This window comes from Schistocerca piceifrons, chromosome 1, assembly GCF_021461385.2.
Source record: "Schistocerca piceifrons isolate TAMUIC-IGC-003096 chromosome 1, iqSchPice1.1, whole genome shotgun sequence".
In the NCBI taxonomy this organism is placed as follows: Eukaryota; Metazoa; Arthropoda; class Insecta; order Orthoptera; family Acrididae; genus Schistocerca; species Schistocerca piceifrons.
In genome coordinates this window covers 590,966,572-590,984,495 of record NC_060138.1, presented here as the reverse complement: position 1 = coordinate 590,984,495, position 17,924 = coordinate 590,966,572, and the positions used below count along the sequence as shown (strand labels likewise).

The window sequence follows — 17,924 nt, the reverse complement described above, 5'->3', positions numbered from 1 at the left end:
CGGACAGTCTGTCTTCTTTCGATTGCCACACACAATTTCGTTGATATTCATGAGATAAGCGTTGTCATTGGACGTCGAAGGGCGTCCTGAACGAGGGTCATCGTTAACTTCCGTCAGGTCGTTTTGAAACCGTGTTAACCATTCGGAACACCGAGTGCGGCTTAAGCACTCGTCACCGTAGTCTTCCTGCATCATTTGGTGTGTCTCTGTAAAAGTTTTCTTGAGCTTCACGCAAAATTTAACGCAGACGCGTTGCTCCTCTAATTCTGCCACCTCGAAATTCGCAAACTGTGCGACACAACGTTCTGCTCAATACAACGCTGATCAATAACTAACAGACATAGAACAATGAAACTTCCTGCAATTACACATTGAACACAGGGTTGGTTAAGTGATGGATTTGGGGGAAGGGACCAAACAGCGAAGTCACTGCTGCTATCGGATTAGGGAAGGATGAGGAAGGAAGTCGAACGTGCCCTTTCAAAAGACCGTCCCGGCATATGCCCGAAGCCTTTCAGGAAAATCAAGGAAAACCCAAATCAGGATGACCGGACGCGTGTATGAACAGTCGTCGCTCCAAATACGAGTCCAGTGTGCTAACCACTGCGCCACCTCGCTCGGTTAACCGCAGGGGAGTACAGGAACGCCAACCGCATTTCGCTCCACCACACTACTGTCGCGAAATTGCGACTGCTCCGGAGTGTTTTGAAGAGACATCTTACTGAGTATTTTCGCAGATACCGGCTTGGCTAAATGAATATTTGACTAACACGACCTAATACGTTACATATGGGAGAGCCTCAGGCTTCCACATTCTGTAATAGGCGTGGACATCCAATATCGCCTGATCTACTCGTGGTTTCAATGTCCTTCAACCACGTTCCATTCACGCTCTAGAGAGTAGACACTAACACACGAGCGGCCCACCATCACCGCCGTAAGCGAAATGCTTGTTCCCAGTCGCCGGGTCTCGACAATCTGCACTTTTCCAGAGTCGTTAACGTTGTTGAATTCCCTTGTTTGCCTCTCGTATCATCGCTAAAATGATACCTCGTTCGTCTCTGCTCCGCTTACATGCTTTCCTTACTGCATCATGTCCACGCAACTCCGCCGGTAGGCATTCAAACACACTGTGGGCGGTAGTCATAATGTTACGGATCATCACTGTATATGAAAATATACCGCAAATGGTTTTTCTAGGAACAGTGCAATGTTCCGAAAGATATCTCTCACAGTTGTTAATGGAATTTTAGATGCAGCCTACTGGACTCGCATATTGGGTACAAAAGAATCCGGACACGGAAATCGTGGCATCGGAGCTACGGAACTTTGATAAATACCGAGACATAGTCGAAGACTGTGTCAGAGATAGAATTGGATGGAAATCACTTCATGCAAAATCGGTTTGCACCGGGCGTCGTGCTTGGGGTGGCGTTTTTATAAAGTTTCATCCAACCTTAGTTCGTTGATAACCATGACTGTAGTTCCTCATGCTTTGCTCTGTTTCTGCCCCAGGTCGGTTTATGTATCTTGCAGCTTGCATTAATATATCGCCATCACGACTTCGACATGTGACTCCAGCTGTTTATACCTAGGCAATAACAATGCGGTAGTTCATAGTTACAAACTCCAAGAGCGCCGCCTGATCACACTAAGTCAGATTAGTAGTCACCGTTGCACAGTGTTGTTGTAGATAAATAAGTGTCGATTGTCGCCTACTCTCGGTCTAGGTACTGCGGCTCGTCATCAAACAGTCAGGTCGTATGGTGACTGCAGCTGCATGTGGAAAGAAGGTGCTGTTTATTAATGATTTCATACTCTTTAGGTGCATGTATCTCATCGTAAAATCATGCTGTTCAGCACGTAACCATAATGGAGGAAAAGTAGTAGTGAAGCATGTCCATGACAAACTAACGTCTCTGTTTTGATATCATGTTATTTACCCAAATCTGCTAGTGTTGTCAGAAGGAGCATTTGTTCCTATAAGTCCATCTTCGTTATTGTTCAGCGTTGTGATTGACAGTGGACTATCTTAATTTTAGGTAAAAAAATTACAGAAAATTTTAGAATTAAGCTTGTCAATTTCAGAGTAAGAGTGTTTCCTGATAGCGGGTCTCTGTTGTTGCAGCACATGGTGCAGACGGGCATGGCGACCCCGTATGCGACGCAGTACCCTCAGAACGGGGAGGCGGGCCCACCCAAGACCGACGCCGGCAAGGAGGGCCCGCCCGTCGCGGTGCCGCCCTTCTCTCCGCCCACTGTCACGCCCAACGGCATCGAGCAGCAGACTGTCAGCATCGTAAGTACTGCTCTACCACTCCACTCCACTCCACTCCACTCCACTCACGTCAGTCATCGGGTGGCATCCCGACTTCATGTCGTGTAGTGTTCTCAAAGAATAGTTGCTACTGTAGGAAAAGAAGTGAAAAATTGGGGCGGGAGGGAGGGAGGTAGGGAGGGAGAGAGGGAGGGAGGGAGAGAGAGAGATTAAAAAAAACTGACATAAATGTATTGACAGTAGTCAAAATCTTTCTTTCGAAAAACGAACTGCTAACAGGGCTCTACAAATTAATCCTTACAAGGGAACCTACCCACTGCATTCCCCTCATATTTAGTTATAAGTTGGCACAGTGGATAGGCCTTGAAAAACTGAACACAGATCAATCGAGAAAACAGGAAGTAGTTGTGTGGAACTATGAAAAAAATAAGCAAAATATACAAACTGAGTAGTCTATGAGCAAGATAGGCAACATCAAAGAGAGTGTGAGGTCAGGAGCGCGGTGGTCCCGTAGTTAGCTGCGGAATGAGAGGTCCTTGGTTCAAGTCTCCTCTCGAGTGAAAAGTTCACTTTCTTTATTTTCGCAAAATTATGATCTGTCCGTTCGTTCATTGACTTCTCTGTTCACTGTCGTAAGTTTAGTGTCTGTGTTTTGCGACCGCACCGCAAAACCGTGCGATTAGTAGACGAAAGGACGTGCCTCTCCAACGGGAACCGAAAACATTTGATCGCAAGGTCATAGGTCAACCGATTCCTCCACAGGAAAACACGTCTGATATATTATATACGACACTGGTGACGGCATGTGCGTCACATGAAAGGAATATGTTGTCGACCCACCTAACTTGTACACTTGGCGAATGTGTAAACAGATTCTTCTACGTTGTCCGATTTAGGTTTTCTTGTGGATGCGATAATCACTCCCAAAAAAGTGATGAAAACATAAGAGTTTGTCACATAAACTGCAACAAATGAATGCAACGGTTTCACAGTCGCACAGTTTTCACTGTGCTCTGTAAAAACATATGTTTTTAACGTTTTCAAATTTTTCCGTCAAATCCTGCATATGTCCAAGCAAACCTGAACATGTCCTGGAATTTTCACACGATCACGTAAACAATACTGCTCTGTGTACCTGTGCAGCTTCGCAAAATAATTGTCTGAAAATAAAAAAATTGAACTTTTCACTCGACGGAAGACTTGAACCAAGGACCTCTCGTTCCGCAGCTGCTCACGCTAACCACGGGACCACGGCGCTCATGAGTTCACACTGTCATTGATGTTGCCTGTCTTTCACATTAACTACTGTTTGTATATTTTGCTTATTTTTTTTTCATAGTTCCACACAACTACTTCCTGTTTTCTCGAGTGATCTGTGTTCAGTTTTTCAAGGCCTATCCACTGTGCCATCTTATAACTAAATCTGAGAGGGGTGCGATGGGGAGGTTCCTTTGTTAGCAGAAAGCTATTTGGTAACTAGGTGAATAGCAGCCAAGTTACGATTCTCTCTGTGTCGAGTGCTGAGGAAGCCTTTTATGTTCCTCCTTACCTTATTACAAATTGAAAGCGGTACTCCTTCGTAAATTTTTCTCATTAGTACACATGGCTATGCCAAATTCTTTGAGAGCCATGGTTAATAAAGTAACACACTGAATAGTGCAGTTATTGTTACTCATTTCCCTGCGTTTTGACGGTGGTGCAGTTAATCAGATACATAACGGCCATCGAATAGCTTTTTTTCAGTTCACTGTGATTCATTCTCTTTGTGAACCTTGTCATATTGTCATAAGCATCCAAGAAACTTAGTGCTCCATCCTATCATCTTCACACACTTGCGTCCAACTTTTTCGCAAAGTTACCGTCCTTTTTCTTTATTTACAAAACTTATAACTTCTTGAAAGTGTGCAGCAGGAGTCCAGTGCATTAAATTTTATTTATGTAACGTAGAGCGTATAGAACTATTTTTTTACAAGTACATGCCTAACAGGATAAGTTATGTGGTATAAATCAGTACCAGTAGTATGTGGTGGTTGTTGTTTGCGTGTGTTCCAGTGTTCTGATTGTCCGCAGTCGCATTGATTGGGTAGCGCTGCTTTTGTCACTGCATGGCCAGTTATGATACGGTTTAGGGAGCTCCATATTTCTCTTGGTTGGTTCACTACTGGGGTTCGATGGTCGGATCTACACTCCTGGAAATTGAAATAAGAACACCGTGAATTCATTGTCCCAGGAAGGGGAAACTTTATTGACACATTCCTGGGGTCAGATACATCACATGATCACACTGACAGAACCACAGGCACATAGACACAGGCAACAGAGCATGCACAATGTCGGCACTAGTACAGTGTATATCCACCTTTCGCAGCAATGCAGGCTGCTATTCTCCCATGGAGACGATCGTAGAGATGCTGGATGTAGTCCTGTGGAACGGCTTGCCATGCCATTTCCACCTGGCGCCTCAGTTGGACCAGCGTTCGTGCTCGACGTGCAGACCGCATGAGACGACGCTTCATCCAGTCCCAAACATGCTCAATGGGGGACAGATCCGGAGATCTTGCTGGCCAGGGTAGTTGACTTACACCTTCTAGAGCACGTTGGGTGGCACGGGATACATGCGGACGTGCATTGTCCTGTTGGAACAGCAAGTTCCCTTGCCGGTCTAGGAATGATAGAACGATGGGTTCGATGACGGTTTGGATGTACCGTGCACTATTCAGTGTCCCCTCGACGATCACCAGTGGTGTACGGCCAGTGTAGGAGATCGCTCCCCACACCATGATGCCGGGTGTTGGCCCTGTGTGCCTCGGTCGTATGCAGACCTGATTGTGGCGCTCACCTGCACGGCGCCAAACACGCATACGACCATCATTGGCACCAAGGCAGAAGCGACTCTCATCGCTGAAGACGACACGTCTCCATTCGTCCCTCCATTCACGCCTGTCGCGACACCACTGGAGGCGGGCTGCACGATGTTGGGGCGTGAGCGGAAGACGGCCTAACGGTGTGCGGGACCGTAGCCCAGCTTCATGGAGACGGTTGCGAATGGTCCTCGCCGATACCCCAGGAGCAACAGTGTTCCTAATTTGCTGGGAAGTGGCGGTGCGGTCCCCTACGGCACTGCGTAGGATCCTACGGTCTTGGCGTGCATCCGTGCGTCGCTGCGGTCCGGTCCCAGGTCGACGGGCACGTGCACCTTCCGCCGACCACTGGCGACAACATCGATGTACTGTGGAGACCTCACGCCCCACGTGTTGAGCAATTCGGCGGTACGTCCACCCGGCCTCCCGCATGCCCACTATACGCCCTCGCTCATAGTCCGTCAACTGCACATACGGTTCACGTCCACGCTGTCGCGGCATGCTACCAGTGTTAAAGACTGCGATGGACCTCCGTATGCCACGGCAAACTGGCTGACACTGACGGCGGCGGTGCACAAATGCTGCGCAGGTAGCGCCATTCGACGGCCAACACCGCGGTTCCTGGTGTGTCCGCTGTGCCGTGCGTGTGATCATTGCTTGTACAGCCCTCTCGCAGTGTCCGGAGCAAGTATGGTGGGTCTGACACACCGGTGTCAATGTGTTCCTTTTTCCATTTCCAGGAGTGTATTTCACCTAAATTCTTATGACCATGGAAGGACGTCCACTGTTTTCTCCAACCATCTCTTAAATTACAGCTTTCTGGGACGAGTTGGCCAGTCTTTACCCAGACTAGTCATCTAGGTATCTAGGTTTTAGTCAGGTGTATGGTAAAATTATTGGTGTTAGACGAAATGCTAAGTCCGTGGATTTTCTGAATTTCATCCATTGATGTGTTAGCGTTTGTTGTTGGAGATTTGGAGGGGCAATAATGGCTAGTAGTGACAGCCCTGGCATTCGTTTGGATTTAATAGTTTCTGTCACAGTCCTCATCGCGTCATTTACGAGGATATCTATTTTGTTGACATGGTTACTTGTACCCCAAAAAGGAGAACAATATTCGGCGACCTAGAACCAACCACTTTCTTTAACGTGTTACTTCTTGGTTTTAACTTCTGTTCGGTTAGTTCCAGACACCCATATATTCAGGTTGCCGACTATGTCGTAATTTTGTTGTTGCGGAAGATGACATTCAGTTCTCTGTTCGCCATTCTGTTGGTCAGGTGGAATGAGCTGACTTCTGCTTTATTAGGGTTCGGGCAACGTCTCCACTTTTTGTAATACTAAGAGATCTTTAATGGATTGTTAGACACTGTTCACCTTCTACGAATGTAGTGCAGACTACAATGCGAGATGCTTTTAATAGCTTCCACAAAATAATTCTGTCTCGAAAACTGACAGGATATCTGAAGAGATTCTAGTCAAATGTAAGTGTACCAGCGACAAGACACAGTACCTTCACTACGTGATGCCAATGTTAGTATTATCGATGATACCGCCACTAAAGCGAAGTTATTTAACACAGTTCTCCGAAATTCCTACACCAAGAAGACTAAGTAAATATTCCGGCATTCTACTCAAGAACTGTGAACATGGGGAACTTAGAAGTAGATGTCGTTGGTGTAGCGAAGCACTTAAGGCAAATCTTCTGATGCATATAGTGTACCACTTAGGTTCCGTTCAGAGAGTGACAATTCAACAGCCCCATACTTAGCGATTGTATACAACCGCTTTCTGACGAAAGGTGCGCACCAAAATACTGGAAAGTTCCACAGGTCGCACCAATACTCAAGATAGGAAACAGGAGTTCTCCATTGAATTACACTGACGTCGATTTTCGGCAGGGTTGTGGAACAATGAATTACTGTGTTTACATGGACGCCCAAAACTGTATTCCATAAACCGTTTTTCTTATACCGCTTCTGGTTTGTCATGTAAACACTCCATAATCAATTCTGGAAATCTGGTTCTAGTTGCTTATGTGCCTATGTGGTATCGCCTCATTTGAGAGACTTGATTCGTGATTTCACAGTATGTGAAGTGACAGTACATAGTAATGGACAGGAAGTTATTGAGTAAAACAGAAGTGATATCTGGGATTCTCCATGGATGTGTTATAGGCCCTCTCCTGTTCCTAATCTGTTTAAATGATTTAGGATACAACCTGGGCAGCCCTATTAGGTTGTTTGCAGCTGATGCTGTCGTTTACCATCTAGTAAAGTCATCATAATAATAACCAGTAACAAAACGACTTATAAGCGATTTCTGTATGGTGCGAAAAGTGGCAATTGTCACTGAATTGTGAAAAGTGTGAGATCATCCACATGAGTGCAAAAAGAAATCAGTTAAATTTCTGTTACACGATGTATCAACAAATGTAGAGGCTGTCGTTTCGAGTAAACATTAGAAATTCTAAGTACAGCTTAAAATGAAATGGTCACATAGGTAACGTCGTGGGGATGGGAGACTATGGACTGCGTTTTATCGGCAGAACACTTAGAAGATGCAACAAGTCGTCTAAAGAGAGTGCCTACACTAAACTTCATCGTCCGCTGCTAAAGTACTGCTGTGCGCTATGGGATCCTTGTCTGATAGGATTGACGGAGCACATCAAAAAAGTACAGAGAAGTCTTAGATGTCCTGGCGGAGGTTCGAGTCCTTCCTCGGGCATGGGTGTGTGTGTGTTCTTAGGATAATTTAGGTTAAGTAGTGTGTAAGCTGAGGGACTGATGACCTTAGCAGTTAAGTCCCATAAGATTTCACACACATTTGAACATTTTGAGTCTTAGATGACCTTTCGATTGTCACCAGTGGAGGGGGTCACCAGCGTCGGGATGACAGTAGATTCGTTTAATTACCGTATTTATTCCGGTCCTTAGGCATGGTACATAAGTAACAGCTTGGTGGAGGATTGCAGTTGCTTCTCATGCTATATAATAGATGTCAAGCATTACTGACAACCAAAGAGCGGGCGTAGTGTGATGTCACTCGAATGCCGCCGTCAGCGACGTCTCTGGCGGCGACCGCGATGACAGCTCTGCAGCTCAGCTGACAGTACCACGGGGGGCGGCCGTTACCTCCCTCCAGCGAACGGGCGACACCCTGCACTGACAGCGGCTCCTTTGTGACTCGGAGCAGACTGCGCTGTCCTGTGGTCGAATGCTTTCCAGGATGTCATTTCATGTGTCTCAGGTTAATGATGTCGGCTGTGACACAGATAATAATTATTTTAGTACACGAAGGCCGAGTACTTATACCCTCCAGACTGTTCATTTACTGCTTAAGGCATGTACTCTAGACACCCCCATGGTGACAAGTGGGGAAAGGCATTCACCCATCCGTAGCGTACTGCTGCGTCAGCTGTTGCTATACCGTTCCCTGCTGCCTCTTCATCACAACACATGTCGTCTGTGTTTTGCTTAACAACTTGCTGTGCTTTGCTTAACTCTCTCGTCTGCTTACGGGGATGGTTCTATTGCAACTCACTTCCACTCGTGTTTACTTTTTGATCGAATGCGATCTATATGCTACACAAGGGCAGCTAATTTTGTATTAATGGAAATAGAGGAGAGTGTGTCATGGATATAAGCAGCGGTTTGGGGTGGCAGCCATTAAAACAAAGGCATTTTTCGTCGCGACATGGTCGTTTCACGAAATTTCATCCATCAACTTTCTCCTCTGAATGTCAAAAAAAGAAAGAAAAAATTGTCGCACTAAAATAAAACAGAGCTCATACAGAAAGATTTAAATGTTCATTTTTCCCACGTGTTGTTCAAGAGTGGAACGGTAGAGATAATCTGAAGATGATTTGAACAATCATGTGTCAAGTATTTAAGTGTGTACTGCGGAGTGTGTAGATGTGTAGTGAATTTAAAATTAGTTGCGACTTTTGACGTTTGGCTCACCGGAGGGGACACGACGCTGTTGCCCAGGTAACACCAATGGCGACCCGGCTTTCCGTACCACGCCTCAGCAGTTAGGTTGGTAAAGCGCTCCTGTTCCACGCCGTCAATAAACAATACCGAATGTCACGCATTACAGGCACCTACATTCATCATCCTCTTGTTTAAAGTGATATTTTCTGGCATTGAAGTGTTCTACAGCCGTCAGGTATTGTGAACGAGCTTTCGTGTTGGCGCTGCATTAATAACAAGAGTGCAGAACGTCTGAACACGAGATTCGCAATAAAAGTGGTCGACCAAGAACACATCCGCCGGCATTGAAGATAACGTTCTGTTACAAAACAATTCCTCCGAATTCGACAGTAGTAATAGAAAATGCGCAATACTACTCGGTTGTGATGGATAAAGCTCCAACAATGCAGCGGAGGAAAGCGGCTGTTTTTGTCTGGGTACAAAAAGTTAGATTGGATAAAAATCTAGCTTGTGTAAGGCGAATTAATCAAACTTCTAGTACTGCACAAGCTAAAAGCTCCACACTACCAGATCGTAGAAATGGCTAACGATAAAAGGCATCAGTTTAATCAGGCTTCCTCCGTGTCATGCTCATTTAAATCCGACTGAGAATATGAAAAGTAATGTGGAAAAAAATAAGAAATATACTCTGAGGTTGAATTGCTAACAAAAGAAGTCCTTGCAAATGTTACATCACAGGACTGGTCTCAAGTTGTGAGGCATACCAAGAATGTAGTTCAGGGGACATGGATTCAAGGAGGAGCGTGTCGGGTTTTGAGTAATACATTACTTTTCATGTTGCTGTGTTAACATCTGTTTCTTTTGCTTAAACACAGCAGAGTTTACAGGTATACATCTCACTAATATTGTAAAGCAGTTGAAATTGTGGCATAATCCTAAAACAGCGTAGTACTAAAAGTAGCAACTGAGGGCGAGACATATCGGTAGTTATGAGAAAGCCCATTCTCTGTATAAAAATTAATGTGCAGCTTCTTCACTTACATTGTCCAAAATACACAGCAATTATCGTTTCATAGACTGCTGATGGTCCTTAAAAATTATATTATTTAATTTTTAAAAAAATCTGTAGTTGCTCGAATATCGCGGTAGATACATATGTTTCGCATATTAATCATATGGCAAAATACTCTTCACTTTGCGTGCTATCATTTGCCAAAATCATGTTTCTGTGTCTCAGACTGGTTTATGAGGTACGGGAGATTGATGAATGTTTCATTCTGGCTTTTTCACTGGTGCGTGCGTTCGTGACTGGAACCCTTTACATACATTCCATTTTCTGGCCATTGGAGACAGATAGTGATATCCTTCGAGGTTTAAAGAATAATTTAATACTTTGTCTGTATGGAGCAACATATGACCTAACACACAACAAACGCTAACTCATGGCGACCCCTATTTTTCACTGCAAACTTTAAGAATTTCTTGCAGCGTTTTAGCTAATTCTGAAATTGTGACCATTAACGAAACTATAGGCAATTCATCATGAAACTGACGAATGAAGCCATAAAATGTGAGAGATTCAGAGTTGATCGCCGTACGGTTTCCTTGAAATCGTTTGAGAAAAATTGCAGATTGGCCAGCTTGCGCTGCTGACGCGTTCAACACACGCTAGCAACTATGCTTCCCTTCACACTCTCCGTACTGAACTGTCAAAAGTCGCAAATAATTTTAAACGCGCTTACAGATGAATGTGCGCTTGTAGATGAATGTGTTGATTTGAATTGCTATCGATTGGTGGTCAGTGTAACTAAATTTAACAGAATCAGTGGTGGCTATGTCACTGGTGTAAAAGTTAAACAAAAGGCGGCCCCTTTCTGTATGGTACAGGGTTTGTTTGTAGTTTGCCTTTAAGAGTAGTTTTTAAGCCTGTTTTCTATTGTCTTGATTTTGAGTCTACACACGTGGCAACTGAATCAAATGTTATCACAGCCATGTAAACCAGAATTAAGTACATCATCGTTGAATTAAATGTCCTGTTATTGCTGGCCACTTACGGTTTTGGTTTGTAGTTTACTTTAATAATTTTTTTTTATAGCTACCCGAATATTAGATCTTGCAGCCCGCCATGTCAGAAATGACAAAAAACAGCAGCAGAACCTAGGTCTTCGGCCTACCATTCACACTTGCTAGATTGTTCTCAAGTTGTAACTAGTTGCCATAGCTCCAGATGGAAACGATTGCCGCTACGTGGTACTGCAAAGAAATTCACGCAGACCAGCTGTAGGCAGTCTTCCCATCACAGCAGCTTAGCGTGAAGTGTGAATCATCCTAGAATGCAGTACTACACTGTTAGTTTTGTCATTTTGTTGGTTCCTTACAGAATATGAGTTTGGCACGATACTGGCGTCATGGGCGTATAATTTGAAGATACTGCAATGGTCAGTAGCATCACGTCAGCTAACTTCAAATTTTCATGGTCTGTTAGAGCGATAGTCGCAAGACTCGATGACGTGGTAGTATACGATCTAGGCAGCTTTGTGATTGTCCACGGTTATTTTCTTGAATTTACAATTTAGGCTACATACGTACTTTATAATGGCAGTGTCCTGTTCCTCAAAGCTACTTTTGGCTAGCCTTCTGTTACAGTGATCTGTGTCGTGTAAAAGACGCAAGTATTCTGTTATTAAAGTCATATGCACGCTTCGTTGCATACAGTGAATGTGCTATATATTTTCGTACTTGTGAATTGCTGTGTGGGCATTTCACTTCTCTTGTACAGTAGAGTGTATTGCACTTAGCCGTTGCCACAATGTGCAGACGTTACTTTCACGTGTATCAATTCAGATATGTATGCTATAATAATGAGATGTGGTGAATGGTCATCAGCATGTCATTCATCGATGTAGTATAACATTAAATATCTGACGGAGTGATTGTTTCGGAGCGCGGCTCAGCGATCGTGGTATCTCCGTGACGTAATTATGAATCATGCAAGCGGTGGCAAGCCTCAAATGAGCTGTTGTGGAAAGGTGGGGGAATCTTGGACTGAAATTAGTTCTAAAGGACAGCACAGCCCAAGCGTTTGACCGGAAGAATCATAACTATGATAGTAGTTACTCATACTTCCTTTCTATTTGCGTTTAGACTACCACAATTAATAGGTAATTTTGTAGTTCCTTTTTATATATTTGGTGAACGTAGCTTCTAAATTTTCTCATAACATAACGTTTTCTGGTTTTAGAACTAATAACTTCGCCAGTAAACTTTCATTGTTGCTTTTGCATTTCAAGTGTTGTTTAAGCAGAAAAAAACTGCGAAAAAAACTGACGCAGCGTAGCAGTTACTCTCCCGAGCAAACAAGTCGCCCACCGATATGGTGTGTGCTGTCGCGCGGGTACAGAACTGTCATTGAAGGGAGTTGCATTCAGTTGAAGGAGTGCCATTGGGCACTCGCGAGCATGCTTCAACCGCTATCACTTGGTATTTAACTGTCTGTCAAAACTTTTAATCCACTTGATTTCTCCAAAACCTTTGAGAAAAGCATCGTATCAGTACAGTATTGGTTACATTTAATAAGGATCTCCTTGAGTGTGAGGTTGCAAGTTCAGTCTTTAGCAAGGTTCATTTGATGACAGGAAAAATGCTAGCTGCTGATGACTCACCGTGCGCATCAGGATGACGACAGAAAATAAGTGTCCGGGAGCTGCAGAGATTAACCCTGAACACCGAATGAAAAATGACGCGCCACAGTGATCTCAAAGGTTTGCACCATTAAGATCGATGGTGAACTCCTTGGGAGTTACAAACCGTGCAGGACGTTCCGCTAGCTATCCACTCATAAGGAATGCATATACAGTCATATTGGTGTAGCGTGGTGATGGGATCTGATGGAATGTCATGTCATGCAACGGAGTGCGAAATTGTCTGTCGTGGAGGTTATTGCGAAAATGGCTATAGTTCAAGGCGTAGCTGCAGGTAGTGCGATAGGTAAGGAAAAAAGCAAATACGCAGAGGCTCAGTTTATCCAGTGGTTCCATGTGGTATGAATTGCAGTGTCGCACACTTTTCAGGATGGATAGTTCGCTCAGAAGTAGTGATTATTATACGGAGACGAGGAATCGAGCTAAAGCAAGTTATTTTGACCAGCTATTGGTCAGAAGCACAGCTCATGTCATGGTTGTAGTTATCGTACGCCCATTTTCCCACTCTTGCTTGCTGTGATGTAAACATGCCCTACTGCCTTTGCAATGTCGCGCACACGGGAAAGGATCGTAGCGGACAGAGCACCTCCAACTTTTCCCAGCTCAGTAAATAACTTTCCAGCCAGTTTACCATCCAGATTAACAGTCTGCGTAATTGTATACGAATGCGTTGGCATAATTGTGTACGAATGCGTTAATCTACTGATGATGGTTGATCTTGATACAACTGTCTTGGTACCTTTAATTTCCAGGGTTCCTTTCACATGCATTTCCTCCTCTAATCCCGATTGGAAGGAACTGAAAACAAATTCCTTACTGGACGATGGGATACGTTTGTGTACCTAATCTACAAATTTTCGGGCCGATTCCGCAATTTGCAGTGCATCGCCAAATTGACGCTTCGTAGGAAATAATCGTTGTCTCGCGTCTTCATAGTCTGCAGCACTATTTAAAATTACGCAACCACCAACTGCTTCCCTTGAAATCACAGCAATCTATGCCGTGCGCAATTTGATGTGCATAATGCAGTAGGTCACTGTCTTGCGCATTTTATTACCTTGGACAGCGATTGTCCTTCACTACGTTTCACTGGAGACGGAACGTGAGACTCCCTGTCCGACTAGGATGATGAACTACATGGCTCAACACCTGTTTCAGTATCACTTTCACTTGTTCAGCACGTATCGTCGTCATTATACTCCTCATGTACATTGTTGGCACAGTCGAGCGTATACGGTCCACAAATTCTACTGACTAACCTTGCAGAAACGCTAATATCTCATCTACTACTACTTTCTCATTCTGCGAAATTCCTTGGGTTACTTGCTGACGAAATGTCAACTTCGGCAACAGTTGTTGTAGATTTAATGCTTTGTTTGCTCTGTTTATCGTTGTCATTGCTCTGATTTGTATGAACACCACTAGCACTGTTGGGACTTCCTTGTCGACTGAGCGTTTCAGCTGGGCTCGGTAGCCTCATGCTGTGCTCACAACTGGATGCCTCCTGTCCCGCCCACTTTTGCCATTAGCAGTTAATATTGGAGTTTCATGGCAAGACAATATGTGGTGCGTGGAATGCCGTACATACCATTGGCCTCATGCTACCTCGCACTCAAGGGGTTCCTTGTAAGCATGTACTAAAACCGTGCGAAATTTCAGCAAAAGAGGTGATACTTTGGGTGTGTGCTGTAAGGCGAAATATCACGAACGGGATAAGCGATACAATAAACATAAAAATTTGGGACCAACAGTAGAGGATGTGAAGGTATCCGGCTACCTAGGAAGCAAAATGAGTGACGGACGGAGAGTGGAGGATGTAAGAAGCACGATAGTAGATCAATATGGTATTCATCGCTAAAAGAAGTCAGCTATCAAAAATAGATCTTAAAATTTTTAGGAAGAATTTTCTGAGAATGTGTTCGGAGCAAAAAATTGTACGGGAATGAATTGTGGTCTGTGTAGAAACCGGAAGAGAGTTGGAGATGTAGAGCAGCGTTTTTTATGACAGCAGGGATCCACAGACAGCAAAAATTGTGAAAAACAGAGTGGATTATACAGAACAAACGGCTAAAGACGTTGCATGTAACTGTTACTCTAAGGTAAAGAAATTGGCACAGGATGGAGAATCGTGGCGGACCGCTTCACACGAGTAAGAAGACTAGAAAACGGAAGAAAACTAACGCTTCACAAGCTCTGGCTTCCGTCGCAACGCATCACGCATTTTAAATAGGTTATTTATCTAATGAATATTAGAATGTAACGGAACATTATTAAAAGAAAGTTTACAGACGAAACTACAATAGCACTGCTTTTGTTCGTACCCTTCAGGAAATGAAGTCAGACCCAACAGGTAGTAATCATACACCTATTGGAAACCACTGTTCTAACTAGAATCATTGCTTTGCGTTTGAGCGTGCTTTCACTTCCGAGTTACAGCTGGTCGGTAGTCATGATTAAGGGATCGTTCTACGTGTACTGTAAGCAACAACTTCTTTTCATGGTTTGCAACAAAATGTGGATCTGTGTACAAGTATTGTGCTGTTGTTTGTAAAAGCGCGTCAGCCTTTTTGCGCCCATTCGGGTCAGATTTTCTCTGTAGCTTTGCGACACAACAGGAGGAGGAAAGATTAGAAGCTGTAAGCTTAACTGTTCTCGCCTTGACATTTGTATATTTACAATGGCTTCATAAAAAGTAGATCAGCCCATCCCCTACAAAGGTAGGAACTGAATATTTGTGCCGTCCTTGAAATAATCGTCACAACATGTAGAGGTGCAAGGACAGTTGTTTAAATACTGAAACTCGAAGCCATCCAGCTAAGAATTTTATATTGTTGCTCCTCTCCCTTGCATTTTAAACGGATTGGCGGAATTATGCTCGAGCAGTTCTTACTTTATGTGATACTTTTACTGTGTTAAAAAATTGCCACGGAAAATAGACATAAAGGGAGGCCTTCATTGTGTGCAAACAGAGCAATTTATAATTTTTATTAGGTTGTAAAAGTTAAATATATTTCCATGTTTGATAGGAGACGAATGACAAAGTCGACTCGTTGGCGCTATTGTCATATTGCATGTACAGATTATTATAGTATCCCGGGAATGGCTGAGCTTACTTTCTGCCTTTTTGCTGTAAGAGGAAGGTTCTCCGGTGACAAAGGGTGGAAAGGACTTGATTTTCGAAGCCTCGTGGAACCGGATATTAATTGCGCAGCATCGCTGCCGGATATTAACAGAGCGGCTTGGAATCTTTGACTACTCCGGTATGGAAACAAAGGCAAAGGAGTGCGGAGTTCCCACTTTCCCAGGTGTAGCGGTTTCGAATAACTGCTTTCAGTAAGACCAAATGGCCTTGAGTATGTTCTGCTAAGAAATTTATCGCGTGAAATTCATTACACTATGGGAATACATGCAATCAAAAACAGTGACATAATTCAGTTACCACCACCACCTCTCACGGAACACCACACTGTTTGCCTTGTCCTTGCAAGTGGTACTAGGTGGAGTCATGGAGCGCATACGTTGCAGGAGAATTGCAGGTTGTACTGGAATTCTTTTCACTACTACTCGTAATGAAGTTGCTCACTGTTGACAAAGAGAATTTATCATTGAACTAGCAGATAGGAATGGCAAGTTAGAACTGCAGTCCAACACTGACTCATTTGAAGCAGTGGTCAGTTAAGACCGATTTTGAATCAAATACGCAGATGATCCTGTTCCCATCATACAAGGGAACAGGAGCTAGTTGCCTCGGGAACGTAGCCAGTGTCACTCAAGAGGGCTGAGTCAGATAACCCAAGATGCCGATGACCCTGCTATCTAGGCAGTTATCCCTGTCTTTGCCTTGCACGTTCCGATGGCAGCAGAAACATTAGTACTGAAAAAATGCTACTCGTTAGCCAACTCAGCCCTGCTGTCTAACTGCCCGTTAGATTAAACATGATGTGACATCGTCAGTCGGAATATTTCTACATATAGTCTTACATTCCTCCTGATAATCATGTACTTGGTTGTTGATAGCGACATCCATTTGCTGCACGAAATCATTCCTCTTGGGTTATCGAAATAAATTTAAAGAGGTGATGGGAGGCCACTGTCGCTCAAGACGTACACTCTGATTCAAGGCGGTTTGAAAAATTTTACCTTGCCATTTATAAGATGTCCGTTACAATCCTAAATGAAAATATTTGCATATGATTATTTGAGAAGAGATTTTGAATTATCCTTATACCTTACATTGTAGCTTACACGGAGATGACAAATCGTGGGATGGCGATATGCACATACACAGATGGCGGCAGAATCGCGTATGCGAGGTATGTAAGGGGAGTGCACCACAACACCAAAGCAGATAAAGGAGGAACAGTAGCCATTCTGCTTACCCTCCTCCATACTCGGACTGTATGACCAGTCCGCTCGTTAGTGCAGTGCAGTGCAGTGCAGTGCAGTAGCTGTCATTTGTACTCTGGTGATTCATGTGAGAAAGTTTCTGGTGATACATATGAAAAGTTTTCCGACATGATAATGGCCGCACGTTGGCAATTGAGACTTGGAATGCGTAATAGTAGTTGAGCTAGATACATTGAACATTTCATTTCGGATCATGGCCGCACGATGGAAATTGAGACTTGGAATGCGTAATAGTAGTTGAGCTAGATACATTGAACGTGTCATTTTGGAAGTCGTAGGGAATGCAGTAGCCAGAGATCCTCAGTGTCAAGAGTGGGCTGAGAAAGACAAGTTTCAGGCATTACTTCTCACCTCGGACAACGCAGCGGCTGATGGCCTTCACTCAACGACCGAGAGCAGCGGAATTTGCGTAGAGTTGTCAGTGCTAACAGGCAAACAACACTGCGTGAAATAAGCGCAGAAATCAATGTGCGGCGAAATATGACGTTAATGGGACATGGCAGCAGGCGACCGACGTAAGTGCCCTTGGTAAAAGCACGACATCGCCTGCAGAGTCTCTCCGGGGCTCATGACCATATATCGGTTGGAACCAAGACGACTGGAAAACCATGGCGTGGTTATATGAGTCCCGATTTCAGTTGGTAAGAGCTGATGGTAGGGTTAGTGTGTGGCATAGACCCCACGAAGCTATGGAACCAAGTTGTCAACAAGGTGCTATGCAAGCTGGTGGTGACCCCATAATGGT

At 44.1% G+C, this 17,924-nt stretch overlaps 1 protein-coding gene across 16 annotated transcripts in view; it reads left to right on the top strand.

Annotated features, from left to right (window-relative positions):
- LOC124803042 (RNA binding protein fox-1 homolog 3-like) overlaps positions 1-17,924 on the top strand; it is a 454,277-nt gene that overhangs the window by 254,902 nt on the left and 181,451 nt on the right. For all 16 annotated transcript variants that reach the window (XM_047264242.1, XM_047264203.1, XM_047264181.1 and 13 more), the window contains one exon: positions 2,129-2,299. In XM_047264242.1, the coding sequence (XP_047120198.1) occupies positions 2,129-2,299 (171 nt within the window). The remainder of the gene's footprint in view (positions 1-2,128; positions 2,300-17,924) is intronic.